The sequence below is a fragment of the Aegilops tauschii genome, chromosome 1 (genome assembly GCF_002575655.3).
Source record: "Aegilops tauschii subsp. strangulata cultivar AL8/78 chromosome 1, Aet v6.0, whole genome shotgun sequence".
Lineage (NCBI taxonomy): Eukaryota > Viridiplantae > Streptophyta > Magnoliopsida > Poales > Poaceae > Aegilops > Aegilops tauschii.
Window position 1 is genome coordinate 101,977,839 of NC_053035.3, and position 18,420 is coordinate 101,996,258.

An 18,420-nucleotide genomic window follows, 5' to 3' on the forward strand; every position below is an offset into this window, starting at 1 on the left:
TACTCTGTTTTCTCTTCATACCTTTGAGATGGATGCTCGATAGCGACCTTGGGGTGGAATAATAGTTATAGACGCAATTGGATGACGGTTATAGATACAAGATCATGATGCATATATGCAATTATGTCATGTACAATCGTAGTTATAAAAACTGCAGTTTAATTGATAAACAACTGTAATTTGTTTATCACACATGTGATATGCTTTATGAAGGGATTCCACTAGTGAAGTTATGGATCCCAGCCCATTCATATTAATTGTTGTCAACCTCGATCACTCTTTTTACTTCTTGTTTACAATCTGAACCGTTATTTAATTTTGTTGCAACCATCAATTCCTATCACAAGTTGCATAAATCCTTATAACTAGCAAGGCTAGTGAGACTGAGAATCTCATTAGTTTCGTTGTGGACCAAGACAAGTACCATAGTTATGTGCAAATACTTATCATTAGGTGCAATTCAAGTACTCTTACTGGTTCGATAAACTTTAAGGTCATCAATTAAAGGGGAATTGATGCTTGTAATAAACCTATGCATTTGGGGGCCAACATCTTCCTAGAAGAGAGGAATCAATGGTCTGAGCCGAAATGTGTGACGTGCCTCATCAGCGCATGCTTTGCCCATGGAAACCACGTGTAAGGTATCACACCCAGTTTAGCTAACCCAATCGTGCGCGATGGGTCAGGGATCACACGCGATCATTTTATTTGCACACGGTTCAAGTTTTATATCGTGTCTGATGTCTTCGTCACACATAGTTTAACAGAAATGTTTGCGATAGGGGGCTTAATAGGACCGATCTGCACTAGTACATTCAAAAAACAAGTGGCGCACTCTCAAGTTCAGCACAAAATGGACATTCACGGGTCATCTTTGGTCATAAGTTTGAATGTGTCTGTATTGCCCCAGGGCGTCCTGATTTGGGCAGAGTCATGCATTTGAATGCATCGCGAGCCGCGTTGGTGAAAAGCAAATAGCAAATATAGGCAAGCGTTCGCGCGCACGTAGCGCCCCACCGCGTCTCCATGCGTGGCATCCGGAGGCTCATACATAAGTACAGGATAAGGACGGAGAGGGCCAGAGCCAGGGGAGGAGAACGGCACGCACGGACGCGGCGACGACGATGAGGACGAGCTTGCACATCGCCATGGTCGCGGCGGTTGTCCTGCTGCTCGCCGTGACGGCGACGGCGCATGTCCGGATGGACTTGATGGACGGCTACCGGCCGCAGCAAAGGAGGGGCGGCGGCGGGGGCAGCTGGTCTTTCGACTTCATGAAAGGCCTATGGGGAGGGTACGCGCGTTCCGCCTGTATATATAGGATCCGAATATTCAGTGATCGTCAGATTTTTAGACATGACAAATCAAGTGTTTTTTATGACAAATTATGTTCGTCATGGATGATAAGTTTTGTTGGCAAGTATGGTAAATTCACTTCAGTTTATTCTTTTTCCAGAAAATTACCGTGCTTGCAAATTAAATTTACCATCTTCGCACCAATATAAATTCCCATGAAAAATATTCGATTTGCCATGCCTGAAAAATCTAACATCAGAGTTTTAGCATTTCCATACATATATATATACACACCTCATGCAGGTGCTGATATATAAATTTGCAGATGATTTGGCGGGCGCCACCACCGCAGCTTGCTCGAGCATGGTTTCATTCAGGAGTTCGATTGCCGGAGGAACGTACGTGTACTGCATGATGCATGCGACGTATCTGGCCTAGATATAAGAATTTTGCTTGAGAACTGAAGGACAATATTTCTTATGACTTATGTTACCTATCTTAATTATATGTATGCTTCGTTCACTCTAGTGAAGGACAGGGCCGGTGAAAGGGGCGACCGTCCTGGCTCGCCCATGTAAGGGCCTCGGCCCATATAAGTACACATATATATGTACTGTAATTTCGTTTTTGAGCAAATATGTGTATTGTAAATTTTTCGATAAACAGAATTTCATTCGATCATTATATCAGACTGATACCACCGCATTGGCATCTGCATAGCATGACGCGCACGGCCATCACGTTCAAGAAAAGTAAAAGAAAACATTGTTTGATAGAAAAGGTAAACATAAAACAATCATGAGATGAAGGAGGTCATATCCGAAGACTACACCATCATTCATGATTGGATAAACCTCCTTGGTGATATGCTCCAACCGGGTAGTAGCCGTGGTAAAATTTCCCCCACTCTCGTGCTCTCTCAACTCTCTTTGTATCTTTGGCCAAAGACTTGATTACTAATATGTAGGTGAACGTCCTCATTTCCTTTCGTCAAGAATGAACAAGTTTTCTTCGCAGTGCTTTCCATTAACACCTGTCTCTAAAGTACTACTACGAGTATTCCAAAATAGATAGCCTTAGGAAAGTCTGCAACAAAAAATATGCAGAAATTATTTATTATTTAGAGAGGTAGCGCTTAACTCGCCAAAAGAAGAGGTAACGTTTAAAGTTAAATCTAGAAATCACAAAGACGATAATGGACAAGTTTGCTGCTGATTGGCTGGTTTGTAGGCATGCGTGCGCTGCAGCTCGTCTCCGAGTCTCCATAAGACCATAACAGACTTGATCAGCCGGAGACCATCGCCATCGGCTAGCAACCGCGTGCAGCGTCGACTCGTGCGTCCCCCTCGCATGGCACATCATACTAGTATATTAGTATCCCAAGTGTCGCGGCAGCTGCCTTTCTTCGTCTTCTTCTTCCTAGTCCGCACGCACGAGGCCACCAACCCATCTTCGTCGTGCCCACCCGGCCAAGTCCGGCGGTCAACACAACCATCCCGGTCGTCACAGCCCACACCAAATCTCCATCGCCACCCACCCTGCCGGCGCCACCTATTTAATCCCTCCCCCCTCCTCCATTCCCATCCAAGAAGAGCATCCCCCACCTCTCCTACCTCGAAGAGCTCTTCTCTCTCAAGGCTACTCCAGTCCACACATTCATCGAGCTGCTCCAGCTGATACAGTAAACACCACCAGTCTCCACCCGAGCTGCTCCATCGAGATTCCAAGACACAGCCTCGACCAAGACAATGGCGGCCAACGGCAACGACGGTCTGTGCGTGGCCGAGCCGCGGAGCGCTGCTGACCCGCTCAACTGGGGGAAAGCGGCGGAGGAGCTGTCGGGGAGCCATCTGGACGCGGTGAAGCGGATGGTGGAGGAGTACCGCAGGCCGGTGGTGGTCATGGAGGGCGCGAGCTTGACCATCGCCCAGGTCGCGGCCGTGGCCGCGGCCGGCGGGGCCAGGGTGGAGCTCGACGAGTCCGCGCGCGGCCGTGTCAAGGAGAGCAGCGACTGGGTCATGGCCAGCATGGCCAACGGCACCGACAGCTACGGCGTCACCACCGGCTTCGGCGCCACCTCCCATCGGAGGACCAAGGAGGGCGGCGCCCTGCAGAGGGAGCTCATCCGCTTCCTTAACGCCGGGGCGTTCGGCACCGGCAGTGACGGCCACGTGCTGCCTGCCGCCACCACGCGTGCGGCGATGCTTGTCCGCGTCAACACCCTGCTCCAAGGGTACTCCGGCATCCGCTTCGAGATCCTCGAGACGATCGCCACACTGCTCAACGCCAACGTGACGCCGTGCCTGCCACTCCGGGGCACCATCACCGCTTCCGGCGATCTTGTACCGCTCTCCTACATCGCCGGACTTGTCACCGGCCGCCCCAATGCCGTGGCTGTGGCTCCTGATGGCACCAAAGTTAATGCCGCCGAGGCATTTAAGATTGCCGGCATCCAGCACGGTTTCTTCGAGCTGCAGCCCAAGGAAGGCCTTGCTATGGTTAATGGCACGGCGGTGGGCTCTGGGCTCGCGTCGATTGTTCTTTTTGAAGCCAACATCCTTGCTGTCCTTGCTGAAGTTTTGTCGGCCGTGTTCTGTGAGGTGATGAATGGCAAGCCCGAGTACACCGACCACCTGACTCACAAGTTAAAGCACCACCCAGGACAGATCGAGGCCGCGGCTATCATGGAGCACATCCTGGAGGGCAGCTCCTACATGATGCTTGCGAAGAAACTTGGTGAACTCGACCCATTGATGAAGCCAAAGCAAGATAGATATGCTCTCCGCACGTCGCCGCAATGGCTTGGCCCACAAATTGAGGTCATTCGTGCAGCGACGAAGTCGATCGAGCGCGAGATCAACTCCGTCAATGACAACCCACTCATTGACGTATCTCGTGGAAAGGCAATCCATGGTGGCAACTTCCAGGGCACGCCCATTGGTGTGTCGATGGACAACACGAGGCTTGCCATCGCTGCGATCGGCAAGCTCATGTTTGCCCAGTTCTCGGAGCTAGTGAACGACTTCTACAACAATGGCTTGCCCTCCAACCTCTCTGGTGGCCGCAACCCAAGCCTGGACTATGGCTTCAAGGGTGCCGAGATCGCCATGGCGTCATACTGCTCGGAGCTCCAATTCTTGGGCAACCCTGTCACCAACCATGTCCAGAGCGCGGAGCAGCACAACCAAGATGTTAACTCCCTCGGATTAATCTCGTCTCGGAAGACTGCCGAGGCCATCGACATTCTGAAGCTCATGTCCTCTACGTTTCTGGTTGCGTTGTGCCAAGCCATCGACCTGCGCCACCTTGAAGAGAATGTCAAGAACGCCGTCAAGAATTGTGTCACGAGAGTGGCTAGGAAGACCCTGATCACAAATGACATGGGTGGCCTCCACAACGCTCGTTTTTGTGAGAAGGACTTGCTTCAGACAATTGACCGGGAGGCGGTGTTTGCATACGCAGACGACCCTTGCAGCGCCAACTACCCTCTCATGAAGAAGATGCGCGCAGTGCTGGTGGAGCACGCCTTGGCCAACGGCGAGGCTGAGCGCAACAAGGAAACCTCGGTGTTTGCCAAGGTTGCTACATTCGAGCAGGAGCTCTGCGCGGCACTGCCTCAGGAGGTCGAGGCTGCTAGAGGTGCAGTGGAGAATGGCACCGCTGCAGAACCGAACCGTATCGCTGACTGCCGGTCATACCCTCTGTACCGGTTCGTGCGCAAGGAGTTAGGGACAGTGTACTTGACCGGAGAGAAGACACGGTCACCCGGGGAGGAGGTGGACAAAGTGTTCATTGCCATGAACCAGGGAAAGCACATCAACGCTCTGCTGGAGTGCCTGAAGGAGTGGAACGACGAGCCTCTGCCTATCTGCTAATCAGGAGATGAAGAGATGATGCCGTGCTTCAGAATTTCTGAAAACTGATAATACTGTTGTTTGATTTTATTTTATGTTTCCACTTCTGAAGCGTTGATGCACGCAACGTTCTTCCGGAGCTAGAGCGTAAGCTTATGCTGATGTAAGTGAAAGGGTATAAATTTTCATGACAAATGTTCAATTTGTTCAAATGAATCCATAGAAGGCGGTCTACTGCTGTATTGACAAGTACAAATTTATCTATAATACTTACCACATTGCATTGCAATATAAAGAGAAACAACACCAAGTTCCGACTGGCATCAAATATTTATATTACTCCCTCTGATCCATATTACGATTATAATAGAGTATTCAAAATGTATACCATCAAGTATACACCAAGATACTATGATGAGTTGTAAGATACATCAAAGTAGAAATTATTCTGAAGTATGGAAATGCTAAATCATTTTACTGCAAACATCCGGCGACAGGAACTATATGCTTTGCATCACATTATTGGTCTCAGCAAACATCTGCCCCCAAATATCTTATTGCAAGTATGGCTGCTATGGTTCTATCTTATAGGTAGAAATTTGGTCCTTAGGTCAACACGATATACTCAAAGCATGAAGATGTCCCAAATGCACAGTCTGACCCTCATGGAGTGAAGAACAACTATCCTGACTGAAGAAATTTCAATGTCCAGCACTATGTATCTCATATGTGTCGTTGGTGTCCTGATGTCTAGCAATCAAAACATATGACAAAGACAAACAGAACTGTGTTTGCATTGAAACATGAACACATTTTTTAGCAGAAGGGCTTACACTTAAGAGTTGGCAGAATACCTGGCCCATCTTGGAAACTGGACCTTCACTTCAATCTTGTTCAAGCACCTCCTTCTTGACTAGACTTTCCTTAAAACAAAAGGCAGTAGGAAAAACAGAGATCAGACCCTTACAGTCATACAGCCATAGCCATACAGTCGAACAACATACTAAGCAGATACTTACAAATAAGTACAAAAAGATAAGACCAGTGAAATTAAGGATTATTATCTCACATCCTATAAGGCCATCAATGCAAGTTTTTCTACGGCAGTAACAAAGGATTAACTTTCGTTTTAATCAAATTTAGGGCTTCTTTGTTTTGCAGGATTTGAAAACACACAAGAATAGGAAAAAGATAGGAATTGAATGTCATGGCATGTCGAACCCTATAGGAGTTAAAACACATTGAATGTGTAATAGAAGTTGTTTGGTTGAACCACAAGAAAAACACATGAACTTTCTTGAATGATTAGGTCATTGTCATAGTCATCATAGAAACAAAACCTTTTCCCATGAGGTTGGGCTCAATACAAAAGTTCCTGTGAAATTGCATGAAAAGTAGTCCATATGAAAAAAAATCTATGTACTCTAATTTTATAAATGAAACAAGAGCTATAGGGGGGTAATCCAAAGTAGAATCCACCAAAATACCTTTAGAATAAAAAAACACTTATTTGTATTGATGACATCTTACTATTTTTATGAAAGGAACAATATATCCATCTGTATCGACAATTTAATTTATGAAAAAACTTCTTCATGGTCAATTGAAAGCAGCACCATGGAAACCGTTGCATGTTGCATAATCTACAAAACAACATAAGCAAGTCACCGAAGCGTATCACCTTACTTATCCTCTTGCTGCAATCTCAAATTTCCATGGACATATTTTCATCTCACACCCTATTTGACAGCACTAGTAGCACTAGTTCTAAGGAAAACAACCAACTAGGACAATGTCTACTGTTCAACAAGATTTAAAATAGCTCTGATCAAAGAGCATCACCAAAAATCATCTATGGTTTTGGAGGCATCACCCATATATCTTCCTTCAAAGAATCAAGAGTCTGCAGTACATTAACCAATTCAGGGTGAGACTGATCAGCCATTAGAAATACATGAACTCCATCATGCAACTCGACCCAACTACATCCAGGCTCTTTCTTAACCCACTCTCTGTTCATGTTCTCCCTGATCATCCATGTCTCATGCCAATCGCCCTCCGATGCATGTTTACTTGATAAAGCAACCCAGTTACTGTGGTTCTCTGGATCAAGCTCGAGTAGACGGGACGCTGCAAGCTGACCCAACTTAGCATCCCCATAGATTCGACAGGAATTAAGTAGCGCACTCCAAGCAGCGATGCTCGACTCAAACGGCATACTCTCAATGAATTCAAGAGCATCTTCTAGGTGACCTCTCCTACAAATTAGATCTGCCATGCAACCGTAGTGCTCAGGCTGCAGCTTAACCGAGCTCTGGCCATCAAACAGAAACTTGAAGTAGCACCAACCTTCTCGAACAAGTCCGCCATGGCTACAAGCTGACAATATTGCAAGATATGCTACTCCATCTCTTTTGATGCCCAAACGTGCCATCCTATCAAACAAACATACTGCATCTTGCGCACGACCAAGCTTGCCGTAAGCTGAGATCATCGTAGTCCACAAAACAGCATCTAATGAAGGTGCCGCATTGAAGACAAGCTCTGCTGAATCAACACATCCACACTTTGCATACATATCCAGCAAGGAATTCCTTACAACCACATCGGAATCAAATCCTGCACCAAGAACCCGTGCATGCACCTGCATCCCCTGTTTTAACAACGCCAGCTCCCCACACGCATCCACAATTATGGCATACGAGAAGCCATCTGCGACAACCTCACAAGAAACCATTGACGCAAACAAGCCCAGAGTCTCCTCAGCTTGACCACTCCCGAGATACCCAGCCATCATCGAGTTCCACGCAACAATGTCCCTCGCCACCATCACCCCAAACACTCTCCTCGCATAGTCAACATTCCTGCACCTCGCGTACATGTCAAGAACCCCGTTCTCCACAACCGAATCGACCGGGCCATACATACTCATCTTCACAACCCTGGCATGGATTTCCTTCCCGGCAGCAAGGGCGCCCTGGCCAACCCCGGCACACGCGAGCAACCCACCGGACAGTGTGTACCCGTTGGGAGCAACACCGGATTCGACCATGCGCCGCAGAAGTGCGAGAGAGTCTCCGTGCAGACCCTGGTGAGCGTGGCCGGTGATGAGGGACGTCCAGGAGACCACGTCCCGTCTGGGCATTTCGTCGAACAGAGCGCGGGCGTAACCAGGGAGCCCGCACCGGAGTGCCAGGTGCGCGAGCGAGGTAGCTAGGATGGCGGACGCCGACAGGCCGAGCTTGAGGAGGACAGCGTGGAGGGGTTTGACATGGGGAGTGGAACGGCAAGTGGCGGCGGATTTGAGGGCGCCGGCGAGGGAGGTGGCGTCCCACTCCCACATCGGACACCTGCGGCCTGCCACACGACGTACGAGGCTGTCTCGCGGGAGAACGGTGGGGGAACCTTTTTGCTGGGCTAAATTAGGGACAGTTACTTTAGGCCTTTCAAGTCTGCTCAAGAGGCTCAGCCCACTTCGAGAAACTAGGTAACGAGGTCAACTGAGTTGACGAGTGTTCCTTCGCGAGCCTCCCGCCGATCACTTGGGTGGGCTGAGAGCACGCGACATAGCGCGCTCCCAGTCATCGTTATGTGTCGGTTCTGGACGCTCCCTTCGGATTTTATTTTTATATTTTATTTTTTCACGTGTTTTTGGCTTTGTACATATTTTTTCTTTGTTTCTTCGGCTTTTTGATTTTACATCGGTCTTTCTTATCTTTTGGATTTATTTTTGCACGAAAAAATATGTTTTTTTTCTTCTACGGGAGGAGGTTCGATTTTGCTTTCGCGAGAGGCAAGGTTTTGCTTGTGAGAAAAAAGCGTGTTTTTTTTCCTTTCATGAGAGGCACGGTTTTGCTTCCGCAAGAGGCACGGCCGTGCCTCTCGAAAATGAAAAATACGTTTTCTTTTTTTTTTCCTCTCACGAGAGACACGGTTTTGCTTCCGCGAGTGTCACGGCGGTGCCTCTCGAAAACGAAAAAAAATATGTTTCATTTTTTTCCTTTTATGAGAGGCACGATTTTGCTTCCGCGAGAGGCACGGCCGTGCCTCTCGGAAACAAGAAAAAGTGTTTTTTATTTTTTTTCCATGAGAGGTACAATTTTGCTTTCACGAGAGGCATGGTATTGCTCTATCGGAAATGAAAAAAAATACATTATTTTTTTCGTGGGAGGCACAATTTTTTCGTCCGGTTTTTTTCATAAAAAAAATCAACAAAACCTATCAACAGGGGATCTAGTTTTGAAGATCTCAACGCTAGGATTAGAAGATAAAACATTTTGAATAAATGAATCTACGAAAAAAGGGAAAACTCTCTTGCGACAAGTGACACACGTGCAGTACGCCACTTGTCGCAACCTTGAAGGTCGAAGTGATCTTTGGAAGGAATACTCCTTAATTAGTGATTTTGGAGGCCAACCTAATTTTGGAAGCGCCTACACACCTCTTCAAGCACTGATGTTTGGGCAAGCCGGCAAACACCACCTCTCTAGCTTGGCTCGGCCCATTTCACATTTTTTCCTCGTTCATAAGGTATGTCCCAGGTGGGCCAGGTCCTTGTTTGATTTGTCCACATAATTCTTTTCCCACAAATTTTAGGAATCATCTTGAAGATTCCACTGGTTTTTCCTTGAGCGGTATTTCCCTAATTTTTTTCAGGACATGTTTTGTTTGTTTTTTTCCTTTTCTCAAACTTGTTTCAAAATTAATGAACCTTTCTAATTTTTTTGAAGTTCTTCAGAAATTTATGGACTTTACCAATTACGAAATTTCTCATCATCCATGATTTCTTTCTTGAAATCCATGATCCTTTTTTGAATCCATGATTTTGTTCCAAATGCATGAACATTTCAAAATCCCCAAAGTTTCTTCAAATGTTGCGATTTTCTTTCAAAATCCACCAACATATTTCAAATCTATATTTTTTTTCAAAATCCATGAATCATATCCAAAATTGTGTTTTGTTTCCAAAGTCATGAACTTTCCTCAAAATTGTACACTTTTTCATATAAGTGAACTTTTTGACATTTATGAAATGTTTTCAAAACACACGATTTTGTTTTGAATTTTATGATTTTTGAATTCTATTTTTAAAAAGTCAAGGGAATATCAGTCAAATTGATCAACCAGTCCACGTCAACCAGGCGTTGGTGGGCCGGCCCAATACGTGCTTCCACGGGTGCCCCAATTGGCCTAACTGGCGCTTAAGGTGCTAGTTAGGAGCTCTCGTGCTTCAGAGAGATCCTGTGCAGCGCTTTAAGCGCCCGAACAGGTAGCTGGCGCCTACGGGCCCCACCTTATGGCCGGCCCATTTTTAGATTCCTTCCCGATCGTGCTTCCACAAAAAAAAAATTGATCGTTCTCCATCGTACGGGTACGCTCTAGATCGCACTCCCTCAATAATAGTATTTTTAGTCCCTCAAACAAGTTTACCAATTTTCAAGAAAAAACACAAAAATGAAAAAAGTTCATAGATTTTGAAAGAACAATTCATCGACCTGAAAAAGTTTGTTGGTTTTAAAAAAAGTTCATCGATTTTGAAACAAAAAGTCCATCAATTTTGAAAAATGTTCGTCTGTCTTGAAAAAAAGGTTCATCAATTTTGATAAAAATTTCATTCAATTTTAATAAAGTTCATCAATTTTGAAAAAGTCCATCGACGAATCAAAAAGAATTCATTCATATAATTTGAAAAAAAAGTTCATCATATTAGAAGAAAGTTCATATAATTTGCAAAAAAGTTCATTGATTTAAAAAAAAGTACAGCGATTTTTTAAAAAGTTGATCCAAAATTTGAAAAAAAAGTCATCGAATTCGAAAGAAAGTTCATCAAATTAAAAAAAATCAAAATTGAAACAAAGTTCATCACTTTTGATAAAATTTCATTGAAATAGAAAAAGTTCATCAAATTTGGAAAAAAGCTCATCGATTTAAAAGAAAGGTTCGTCGGTTTCAAAAAAAATCGTGGAATTTAAAAAGGAAAATAAAAAGCAAGAAGAGAAAAGACCAAAACAAAAAACCAAAAAAGAGAACCAAAAATTTGAAGAAGGATAAAAGAAGAAACGATAAAACCATCCATAAACTGAATTGTGAACCAGGAAAACCGATTGGGGAAGTGTTTGGAAGCTTCCCAAACGGGGGCATAGCGAACATGAAGGAAACCAAATAAAAGGGAAAAAACAAACTACCCTGCATCAGCGCGTGAGGTGGCTTACTGGTTTGAGTTGGTCCCTTGCAACCAACTCGTCGCGAGTTTGAACTACGGTGCACGCATCTTTTTTGACATTTAGAATTAGGAAAAAGACTAGAATGGGCCGAGCCCAACTAACGCGCCTGTGGGCGCCCGTTTGAAGAAACAGTAAGAACGGGATGGCCCGTGCTTCAGGCGCTCCCGGACGCAGATGTTATATCTCGCTTATAGCCAGGCTACCATAAGTGTTGCTGAAGGTTTTACCCCCGCGTTGTAGCTACTGGACCAGCCCGTCTTTAGGTTGGTTGTTGACTTCACTGGTTCTCGCTCGGGTTATTTTTCTTTTCGTTTTGTTTTTTGTTTTTGTTTTTTTCTTCGCTTTTTTTGTTTTCTCTGCCTTTCCATCGGTTTTCTCCGTTTCTTTCATCGATTTTCATTGGCTTTCATTTTCATTAGTTTCTTTCACGATTTTCATCAGTTTTCTTGCTTTGTTTCTTTGGTTTTATTTTCCTTCTTTCTTGGTTTTATCGGTTTTCTTAGTTTTATTTCGTATCTTTCTCAGTTTCCTGCATTTCCATTCTTTTGAATTAGCTTCTTTGGGTTTTTTATTTTCTTTATTTTTATTTTTTATTGGGTTTCTTCGTTTTTATATGTTTTTATCGTTCTTATCGGTTTCTTTTTGGTTCAACACATATTAAATTTTTTCATACAACATCTTTTCTATACATCTGAAACATTTTCTATGCACACGGTTAGCATTTTCGAAATACATGATTAACATTTTTTGAGAACTTATATTTTTATGTCAAATTCCCATACACATTGTACATTGCTGTATATATCTAATATATTGTTTCTAATACATGTTTAACATTGTTCAAATACAAGTTTAACATTTTTTGGTACATGGTCAACATTTTTTCCATCCACATTTTAACAATTTTCAAATGATTGATTAGCATTTTTCAAATACAAAATTAATTTCTTTGAATACATGGTTAACATATTTTCTATACACATATTAATATTTTAAATGTTTAATTGAAATTTTTCCGATACATGATTAACATTTTTTGAATACATGATCAACAATTCTTTTATGCACATGTAACATTTTTCGAATGGTTGATTACCATTTTGTTCAAATGAAAGATTAACATGTTTTTTTTAATACATATTCAACAGTTTTTCTATACACACTTGACATTTACGAATGCTTTATTAACATGTTTCAAATACTTGTTTAGCATTTTTATCACATGCTTGATTAAAAATTTCCAAATACATGATCAACTTTTTTGAAACACATTGTATATTCTTTAGTATACATGAGAAACATTTTCTTTATACACATTTAACATTTTTAAATGCTTGGTTAATATATATTTTTCAAAATGTTTTATGTAAAGTGTTTTTATAATATGTTTTATTTAAAATATTTGGAAGTATAAGCAAAATTAAAAAAGAAAACAAAAGAGAAAGCAACAAAAAATAAAGAAAACATGAAAATGAGGCTTTGGCCTCCAGTGCACCTGGGCCAGCCCATCTCGTGCTACCCTTACCCGAGGGCTCCCTTCTTTTGCTATAAGCGAGACATAGGGGCGCCCGCTCCCGAACACATTGGCGCTCGCATGATCTCTACACAGGCTGTGGCCCATTAGCTTTGACCGCTAGCTATATTAATTCTGCACTTACAGTTAGCTTTGAACCTATACAGAGGGAGGGTTTTGTTAAGGTGCATCCGCCGCTGCCACAAGAGAATTTACGGTGCCCTCGCCTCCGGCTGACAATTTGGCGCTGACAGGTTTGAGAACCTTGCATATTCAAGAGTTCTACATTTTTTATTATTATCGTCTAGTGATCATCGTATTTGTGAGAATAAATTTACTCTCATTCTTTTGATGGTGTTATGAGGTTAGAGAGTTTCTGTCCTCGCAGATCCGATTATTTGGATCTGATGAGTTGATATTGGTGTTTCAAACTTTCTTTGTTGGTTTGATTTTTTGTGGAGTTGAAAATTTTCATTGACATAATGGTGAAAAAATTGTGATCCGACGGCCTGCACTTCTAGGGATCATCCCCGGCCCAAGTACGTTCATCTACCAATGCTTCTCATCTTTTTGGATGGGCGGCTCAAGACGCTTTTAAAAACCATTAGTTGTAATGTTCGTGCGGGTGAAAGAGTTACAACATCGTTGCTCCAGTTCAATTGCAGTCTCTTTATCGAAGTCTTTGCAGTATTTCTTCTAACAGAGATTGCTACAGCAAAAAATGTGTTTTAAGAGATTTCTTTGTAATTCTTAGTCTAAGAGTTACTTTGAATATTCTTGGATCTTGGATCCAAATCAATGTGCCTGTAATTGTTATGAGTATGGATAAAACTATAGGTGTTTAAAAAAAATTACAGTTAGCTTTGTCCGCTCGCAATCTATACACTTGTATCAGTCCCAGGTTTTTTATTTCGGACATTTTCTAATTGAAAATGATTTATTGAATTTGAAAAGGTCATTAAATTTGGAAAAGTTTGTAATTTATAAAAATTCTTGAATCTGAAAAATGTTCGAGCATTTGGAAAAGTTCCATAAATTTGAAAAAATATTGTGAGTTTGAAAATTTCTCATGAATTTTAAAAATGTTCACGGTTTCGAGTAAAGATCATGATTTAGAAAAAAAGTGAATTCAAAACAAAGTCATGACTTTTAACAAATCACGAATTTGGAAAAAAATTCATGATTTTGAAAAAAATGTTGAATTTGGAAAACAGTTAGAGAACTTTGAAAAATATGTTCATAAATTTGAAAATAGTTTGCGAGTTTGAAAAAAACTAAAATAAGAAAAGCAAAAAACTTGTGCTGAAAAACACAGGAAAACCCCGTGAAACCTTCTAGATGGTTCTCAAAACGGGTAGAGACAAAAGAATGATGCTAATGTATGGCGTGAACGAGAAAGGAAGAAAAAAGGTTAATGAGCCGAGCCCAAGGTAGAACGGAGGTTGTACGTTAGTTGCAAAAATAATAGAAACTGGCACATAAACGTTAAATAGGAATCGTGGCTATTTTTGTCCTTTCCTAAGAAAAAAACCAATTTCTTGTCCGATTCTCAACAAAAAAACCATTTGGTGTTCATACACCTAAGAAAAAAAACCTAAAATTGTTATTGCCCTAGAAACACCTAAATTTGTTCACTTCCCCTAAAAACCAACCTTTTTAGATTCCCCTAAAAAAATGTGTTAATCTAGTTTTTCAACATATTGCAATGATTAAGGTGGAAATATATTAAATATGATATGGATGGGACAATTTAGTATTACATCCAAGGATATCAATCCGCATAAATAAGTAGTTTACATTTTTAGTTTCATTTAGTCAATCATTCCTGGAATTTTAGGTCCTCAAGATAGGGCCGTAGAGTGGTGGGCAAGACAATTCTCTCTTTTGTACTTTGTTTTATGATGAGTTATTTCATAGAGCACTTTTAATAATTATTGTTCGTGCGGCTCTAAATTACGAGGTGCTTAAATTCTAGTTATATATCGGGGTGTTACTTTTTTGCTGAAAGGTCTAAGGCAATATATGTATTAGATAAAACCAAAACTTTTTTGCGCCTAGATAAAACCAACACCTACAATAACTTTCATACAAGAATAGGAAATTACAGACATATCCTTGAAGAAATCGTCACCGTCTTCCTTCTATATCCATCGATGGTGTGCCTTCGACAATGCTCATTGCCCGTGCTCCTCATGCGCCTCGCGTTCGTCCTCACGCTACGCTTTGCAAAATGTGACTGACGCAGTGCCACAAAAAATTTCAGGCACCTAATGTTTAGCAAAATTGCTAAAATAAAAATAGAAAATTTCTCCAAAGCGCACCTTTTTGCCTTGGTAGCTTGGTAGCGGAGATTTCCAAGCGAGGCTAGTAAACTTCGATGGAGGGATAAATGGTTTTTTTTGCGGGCGGGGATAAATATTGTTGATAACCATCCATTCAACCCCAAAGCATAGTGTACTCCATAGTGACGTGCTACAATATTGATCCTTTAAATATCATGAACAATTATCAGCCTTTGGCCTCTATTACTAATTATCACATGCATACCTCCGGAGATGCTTACCTGAGTGGGAAATGTTTACCAAGCGAGTTACTTGCAGAGAACTTTGGCCTCTCTTACTAATTATCCCAAGCCATCACATGCATATTTTCAAGCGAGTTAGATAGGGTAAGGGCACGATTTACCTGGACTAATAGACATGTGCCCCCTACCCAAAGTGTCTTGGATCAGGTGTTTATGTCATGTGAGTGGAAACTTCATTCCGCCTAGCTACCTTGCACGTGATCACACGCATCGGATCTGACCATGTCCCCATCCTTCTATCCTCGAAGGATGAACGACCATGACCCCCATCGCATTTTCGGTTTGAGACCTTCTGGCTTCGTCAGCCTGGTTTCATTACTGAAGTGAAGGAGCATTGGGTGGCGGCCAAGGTGGAACCGCACCGAGCTATGTCGATGCTGGATGAGTGGCATCACCTCGCCAAATGCTCCAGACGGTTCATGAAAGGCTAGGGTGCTAATGTGGGGCGTGACCTTAGGGTCCAGAAGGGAGCCTTACTTGCGGAGATTTAGGTTCTCGACTTGCGTGCGGATGGTGGTGATCTCTCATCTGATGAGTGGGCTTTACGATACGGTATCGAAGATGATTTGATGGACATCTACACCAAGGAGGAGGAATATTGGCGGCAGTGGGGATCCATGAACTGGCTTTTATTCGGCGATGCCAACACGGCCTACTTCTAGGCCATCGCTAATGGTTGTCGTAGACGATGTACCATACCCCTATTATGGGATGGAGATTGGATGCTGAAGGAGCCAAACGACCCATGGGGCATTGCCCTTGCGGATAATATTTGGGTGGCTCAACAACGGGTATCCCAGGAGGAGAATAATTCCTTGCTTGCGCCCTTTGATGAAGCAAATGTTGAAGACTTCTCCAAGTCAATGAATCCCGCCTTGGCCCCGGGCACCGATGGTCTGCCAGTATGCTTTTTCCAAATGTTCTGGTCAACCATCAAGGGGGATATCCTTGCCCTTGTTCCTCAAATTTTCTAGAGGAACGTTGGATGTGTCACGCCTGAACTATGGGATTATCTCGTTGATCCCTAAGGTTCCAGGGGCATCGGATATTCAGTAGTTCCGCCTGATCATGGTTCTAAACGCGATCTTTAGGATTCTGGCCAAAGGGTACGCCACTAGGACGGCCCTGCTTGCCCCTTAGATTCTTCATCCTAACCAGACAACGTTCACCAAGGGACGGTATATTTTAGATGGGATCCTCATCCTGCATGAGGTCCTTCATGAGGTCAAAAGGAAACGCCTACGCGCGGTTTCTTTAAGATTGATTTTCATAAGGCATATGATACAGTCCACTGGTCCTTCCTTCGGGAGGTGATGTCGAAGCGGGGCATCGATCCCATTGGATTGCGCGTGTTATGCAGCAAGTGTCGAGCGGACGCACGTCGATTGATATCAATGGGGAGGTTCGCCCCTATTTCCACATGGCTCAAGGGGTGCTACATGGAGATCCCTTGTCACCCTTCTTATTCAACCTTGTAGTCGACGCCTTGGCGACTATCTTGGATCTAGCAAAAAGGGCCGACCACATTAGGGGTATCTGCCCGCACCTCATTCGAGAAGGGGGACTTACCCACCTTCAGTACGCTGATGACACAATCCTGATGGTCGAAGGCTTAGACGAGGACATTCAACATCTTAAGTTCATCCTCTTGTGCTCCAAGAAATGTCGGGATTGACAATAAACTTCGCGAAGAGCGAAGTGATGGTGTTAGGCGACACCGCAGAGGAATCCCTCCACATAGCCAATTGAATTATTTGTCGACTAGGATCATTCCCAACTACCTATCTCGGCTTGTCGATTAGTGATTCCCGTCTCCAGGAAAAGGACCTCCGCCCTACTGTATCCAAGGTTCAACATTGAGTCAAAGCATGGCAAGGGCGATGGCTTTCCAAGGCAGCGAGGGTAGTCTTGATGAACTCATCCATGGTTAGCTTGTTGATGTATATGATGGGATTCTATAGCCAGCATGAATCCCTTCATGAGGAAATTGCCAAATACCTGTCCAGATTCTTCTGGGCAGGGCAGGGTGATCGGTAGAAATACCACATGGTTAGATGGTCTGAGATATGTAAGCCCAAGGACTAGGGCGGCCTGGGGTTCACCTCCTCCAAGCAGATGAATATCACCCTTCTGTCCAAGTGGTTGTGGCGCATTGAGACAGGTGAAGGGGGTTGTGGCTTGAGATTATCCGCGCAAAGTACTTTTGTGGGCAACCCCTAGATTTTGCCCCCAGAGCGGGTGGCTCCCAATTCTGGCATTCGATCAACCAATTGACGCCGGTTCTTCGGGTAGGATCTTCGATTTGCGTTGGGTCGGGTACCAACACATTGTTTTGGCTGGACCGGTGGTCGGGCGCGAGACTGTTTGCGAAACGGTTCTATGCGCTCTTTAGTATTTGCACCCGTCCACAACTCACTATGAGTGTAGCTTTAGAGGACCTTGGGTGCATTGCCTTCCGGCACCTTTGGCCCGCTTGAGCGGGAGTAGCAGGAGGAGCTGCTCGACTGCATAGACCCCCACTCCCTCACCCTTGAGCATGACGCCATATCTTGGAATCTTGAACCAAGTGGCGCATTTTCAACCAAGTCCTTGTACCACACGCTTTTGGCCACTCCTAGTCCAGCCGAACTGACTCTCCTATGAGAGATTAAGCTGTCGATGAAGATTCACATCTTCCTTTGGCAATGGGTGCGTGGCCGCCTATCTTCGAGTACAGATATGTTGAAGTGGAATGGTCCCAGTGACGGGTTGTGCCCACTATGTGGAGTTCCAGAAGATTCCAACCACATATTCTTCCGATGCCCCGCATCGATCTTCCTCTGGAGCTGCTTTCGGGATGTTGTGGGAGTGACTTGGTGCCATGATAATCTCCCGGACATGTTCCGAGAGATCCTTGGCTTTCCTTGCGGGGTTCGCCCACCCCTTTGGGTGGCGATGGGCACCCTCACG

General features: G+C 43.8%; 2 protein-coding genes across 4 annotated transcripts; one reads left to right on the top strand and one right to left on the bottom strand.

Annotated features, from left to right (window-relative positions):
• Window positions 1-1,947: 1,947 nt before the first annotated feature.
• On the bottom strand, window positions 1,948-8,556 carry LOC109760445 (pentatricopeptide repeat-containing protein At2g13600). 3 transcript variants are annotated; one of them, XM_040399592.3, is made up of 3 exons: window positions 6,832-8,556; window positions 5,984-6,068; window positions 1,948-2,382 (listed from the first exon to the last, which is right to left on the bottom strand). In XM_040399592.3, exon 1 carries the CDS (start codon window positions 8,491-8,493, stop codon window positions 7,003-7,005), a length of 1,491 nt encoding a protein of 496 aa, XP_040255526.1. In that variant the 5' UTR covers window positions 8,494-8,556; the 3' UTR covers window positions 1,948-2,382; window positions 5,984-6,068; window positions 6,832-7,002. The 3 variants fall into 3 exon arrangements, with proteins under 3 accessions (XP_040255526.1, XP_040255525.1, XP_073365389.1); XM_040399591.3 differs by having other exon boundaries at window positions 6,005-6,073; XM_073509288.1 differs by having other exon boundaries at window positions 5,984-8,556.
• LOC109760444 (phenylalanine ammonia-lyase) lies at window positions 2,706-5,384 on the top strand. The gene has a single exon (XM_020319266.4). It carries the CDS (start codon window positions 3,045-3,047, stop codon window positions 5,169-5,171), a length of 2,127 nt encoding a protein of 708 aa, XP_020174855.1. The 5' UTR covers window positions 2,706-3,044; the 3' UTR covers window positions 5,172-5,384.
• Window positions 8,557-18,420: the final 9,864 nt, after the last annotated feature.

Bases quoted from the DNA above. Each gene is read 5' to 3' on its own strand.
- LOC109760444 (XM_020319266.4), top strand. From the start codon at position 3,045: ATGGCGGCCAACGGCAACGACGGTCTGTGCGTGGCCGAGCCGCGGAGC.
- LOC109760445 (XM_040399592.3), bottom strand. From the start codon at position 8,493: ATGTGGGAGTGGGACGCCACCTCCCTCGCCGGCGCCCTCAAATCCGCC.